Source organism: Pteropus alecto, unplaced genomic scaffold (assembly GCF_000325575.1).
Source record: "Pteropus alecto unplaced genomic scaffold, ASM32557v1 scaffold142, whole genome shotgun sequence".
Lineage (NCBI taxonomy): Eukaryota > Metazoa > Chordata > Mammalia > Chiroptera > Pteropodidae > Pteropus > Pteropus alecto.
The window spans coordinates 1,034,936-1,037,714 of record NW_006433374.1 but is presented as its reverse complement, the minus strand read 5'-3'; the positions used below and the strand labels follow the sequence as shown (position 1 = coordinate 1,037,714).

The window sequence follows — 2,779 nt, the reverse complement described above, 5'->3', positions numbered from 1 at the left end:
GTAATGCAAACTGGTCTCCCATCTACGAGCTCAGTTTACGCAACGCATCGTCCACAGTCCCACTTTGGTTTCTTTGCGTAGAATTACCAGATGCTTAGAAGCCACAAACTGTAAATTCGACTTGAACCTCCTGATACCTATGCCAGCCCGTAGAGAAAGAAATCTGGCACAGGTGGGTGCGATATTAGAAAATGTAAAGCGAAAACATAAATCAGAAAGAACTACGATTGACTATAAAGCGCAAGGGATATTTAGGGTAAGTCTTGACTTGAATTCTTCTTTGGGAGTTTTATAGACTTTTCTTTTTCCTTTTGATAATCTGTAGAAACTAAACCTTAAAGGCTCGATTGGAATTATTTTTTTAATTAAGACAGCTTCGTAGGAATAGTTACCTCACGGTCTCCGTAAATAAACTCTATGACTATTCTAACATTATATAAATATTACATTGAGCATTGTTAGCGTTCTATCTAACAGGGTATTACAAATAATGCATAGACCAAACATGAAAATTATGATCCCAATTAAAAAATTAAGTTACTAACAAGGTCTGTGTCACAGAGAGCAAAAAGTGAGATCTAAACTTCTTATAAAATGGGGCAAAAGGTGGGTAAAGAAACATTCGCAGCCAATTAAAATTTTAAGAGAATGTTAAGGTGCAGACTTCATTTCTGTACACGTGTGTAGAAATCTAACCGATGTCACACATTTTTAAAACAACGAGCAACACCGGATGGAAAGGTTCAGGCTGGGACAGAAATGCACCCAGCCGTCTTGCAGGCAGTTTTTTTCCTCAAAAGAATAATTTCACTTCTGTTCGATCTGACGTGCGATGATTACACACACTTTCCGAGAAGCATCGTCACCCCGAGAAGAACAGGGGATGCAGAGGGCCCGGCATGGCAATAAATCAGGTTTCCGTGGCACTTAGCGACGCGTCTGTCCCCAAGCCCCGTATACATTCAGTACCGCAGACCTTATGAGAACATTCTAGTGAAAGCAAAGGATCTCTCTCCCCATCCTCTGGTTGACTTCGGTTGGTACTGATGCTTTGTGAGGCAAAGCTCTCCACCGCACCATTTCCTGTCATCATTCTTCTATGATTACAGAGCAAGTGCGATGCTCATGTCGATAGTCCCCTGGGCCAGGACCGAGTTCAGTTTTTAAACCGAAGGGCCCTTCCGCCATTTCTTCAGTCGAGTCAGTTTTACGCAGGGGGCTTGGGATACAGACGCCCTCCTCTGTCCCTCAGTCTGGTTCCCATGGACGTGGGCAGCTTAGAGAGTTTTAAACGGCAACAACGGCCTGTGACCGGCGCCCTGTGTTTGCGCAGTGGCCGCATCAGCTCACCTGAGGGTCTTGTTTCCATAGCAGCCAGGATCTCCGATGCCAAGGTCGTCGGCCATCAGCAGGACGAAGTTGGGCCTTGACGCTGCACGGCTGCGGGCCTCCCCCAGGAAGAACAGCAGAGGCAAAAGGATCTTCATCTTCCTGCAAAGGGCAAGGAGAGAGACAGAGACGTGAACAACGCTGGCACGTGCTGGACCGTTCACATCCCTCCCTAGAACCTTCCTCCGTCCTCACGCCCGTTTCTGCTGAAGCATTCTTGAAACCCATCCTCCCCAGACCACACGTGCTCCAAAGACACGCCGTCTGTGATGTCACAAGGTGAAGAATGTCGTCGTCTTTCCTGAATGTTTGCTCCCAAAACAAACCTTTCCTTCTCCGTGGGCAACTGTCACCTCTCAATTCTACCCTCGACCTCAACGCGGGTCCCGTTTAGCAAATCGGAAACGCAACCGTCTCCTGCTGTCGCTTTACAGAAGGCGGACTCTGTCATCGGCTAAACGTTCTCTGTCCGAGCCCTGGGAGGACAGGCATTCCATGATGACCGCATCTTGAGCGTCATATTCTTTTTAAAGTTAGCTGTGAGTATTCACGTGCGAGCTTTCTCAGGGAAAACAGAAACGCTGTCAAATCTTTAGAAACTCAAGGAGCAGAAGATGCACAGCCTGGGGCAGCTCTGGGTAGCAGCTAAGCGGTCAGAGCAAAGGCTCCCGGGATGGGACTGTCATCGTGACACACACTCACTCCGCCCACCCACAGCACTCCACTCCGATCGAGTATAATGGCCTGCCGGAATTTGGGGAGCAGACACCTGAAACCCCCTCTCTGATGCCCACAGTAACAGCCCAGGGAACTTTAGAAGAAGAAGGCAAGCTGCGGGCATCCGAGCACCCGGGGGCGAGCATGTCCTCAGGCCCCGTCTCCTTGGCTGCGAAGGGCAGGCTTAGATGACCAAGGGGCCGGAGTTGGGATGCACCCCCTTGCGTCTCATGCCCAGCCTGGGAGGACGTGGGACCTGGGAGTCGAGAGCAGCCCCTCGCTGCGCCTGTGGCCTCAGGAATTCAGTGGGCCCCACGGGACGTCCCCCGTGAACACACTCTCTGACACCAAACGGTCAACCTTCGGTGCTTGAGCCAATGAGTGCATAACGCCTGCCAACTTTTCTGGAAATCCCCCATGCTAACTCCACCAAGGAGGTGGTTGAGAAGGGACAGAGCCACTTCCTAAAAAGCTGGACGGCTTTATGGCTGATAGAATGACTCGAAAATCACCATCCGTCTCTCAATACGAACAGTGAGGTGCGCTAGGGGATTTGACACCACCAGAAACGCCCATCGGCGACGCCTGCAGAACGCTTAGGGTGCGCACGGCAGGGGTCCCGAAGCAGACGTGAGGACGTGCCAATCCATGACCGAGCGCAGCCGCACGAAAG

The 2,779-nt window shown here is 50.3% G+C and overlaps 1 protein-coding gene across 1 annotated transcript in view; it reads right to left on the bottom strand.

The window, feature by feature from the left end:
- The window catches only part of STS (steroid sulfatase), a 133,287-nt gene that overhangs the window by 78,802 nt on the left and 51,706 nt on the right, over positions 1-2,779 (bottom strand). Inside the window, exon 2 of the mRNA XM_025044186.1 lies at positions 1,351-1,491. Within this exon, the coding sequence (XP_024899954.1) occupies positions 1,351-1,491 (141 nt within the window). The remainder of the gene's footprint in view (positions 1-1,350; positions 1,492-2,779) is intronic.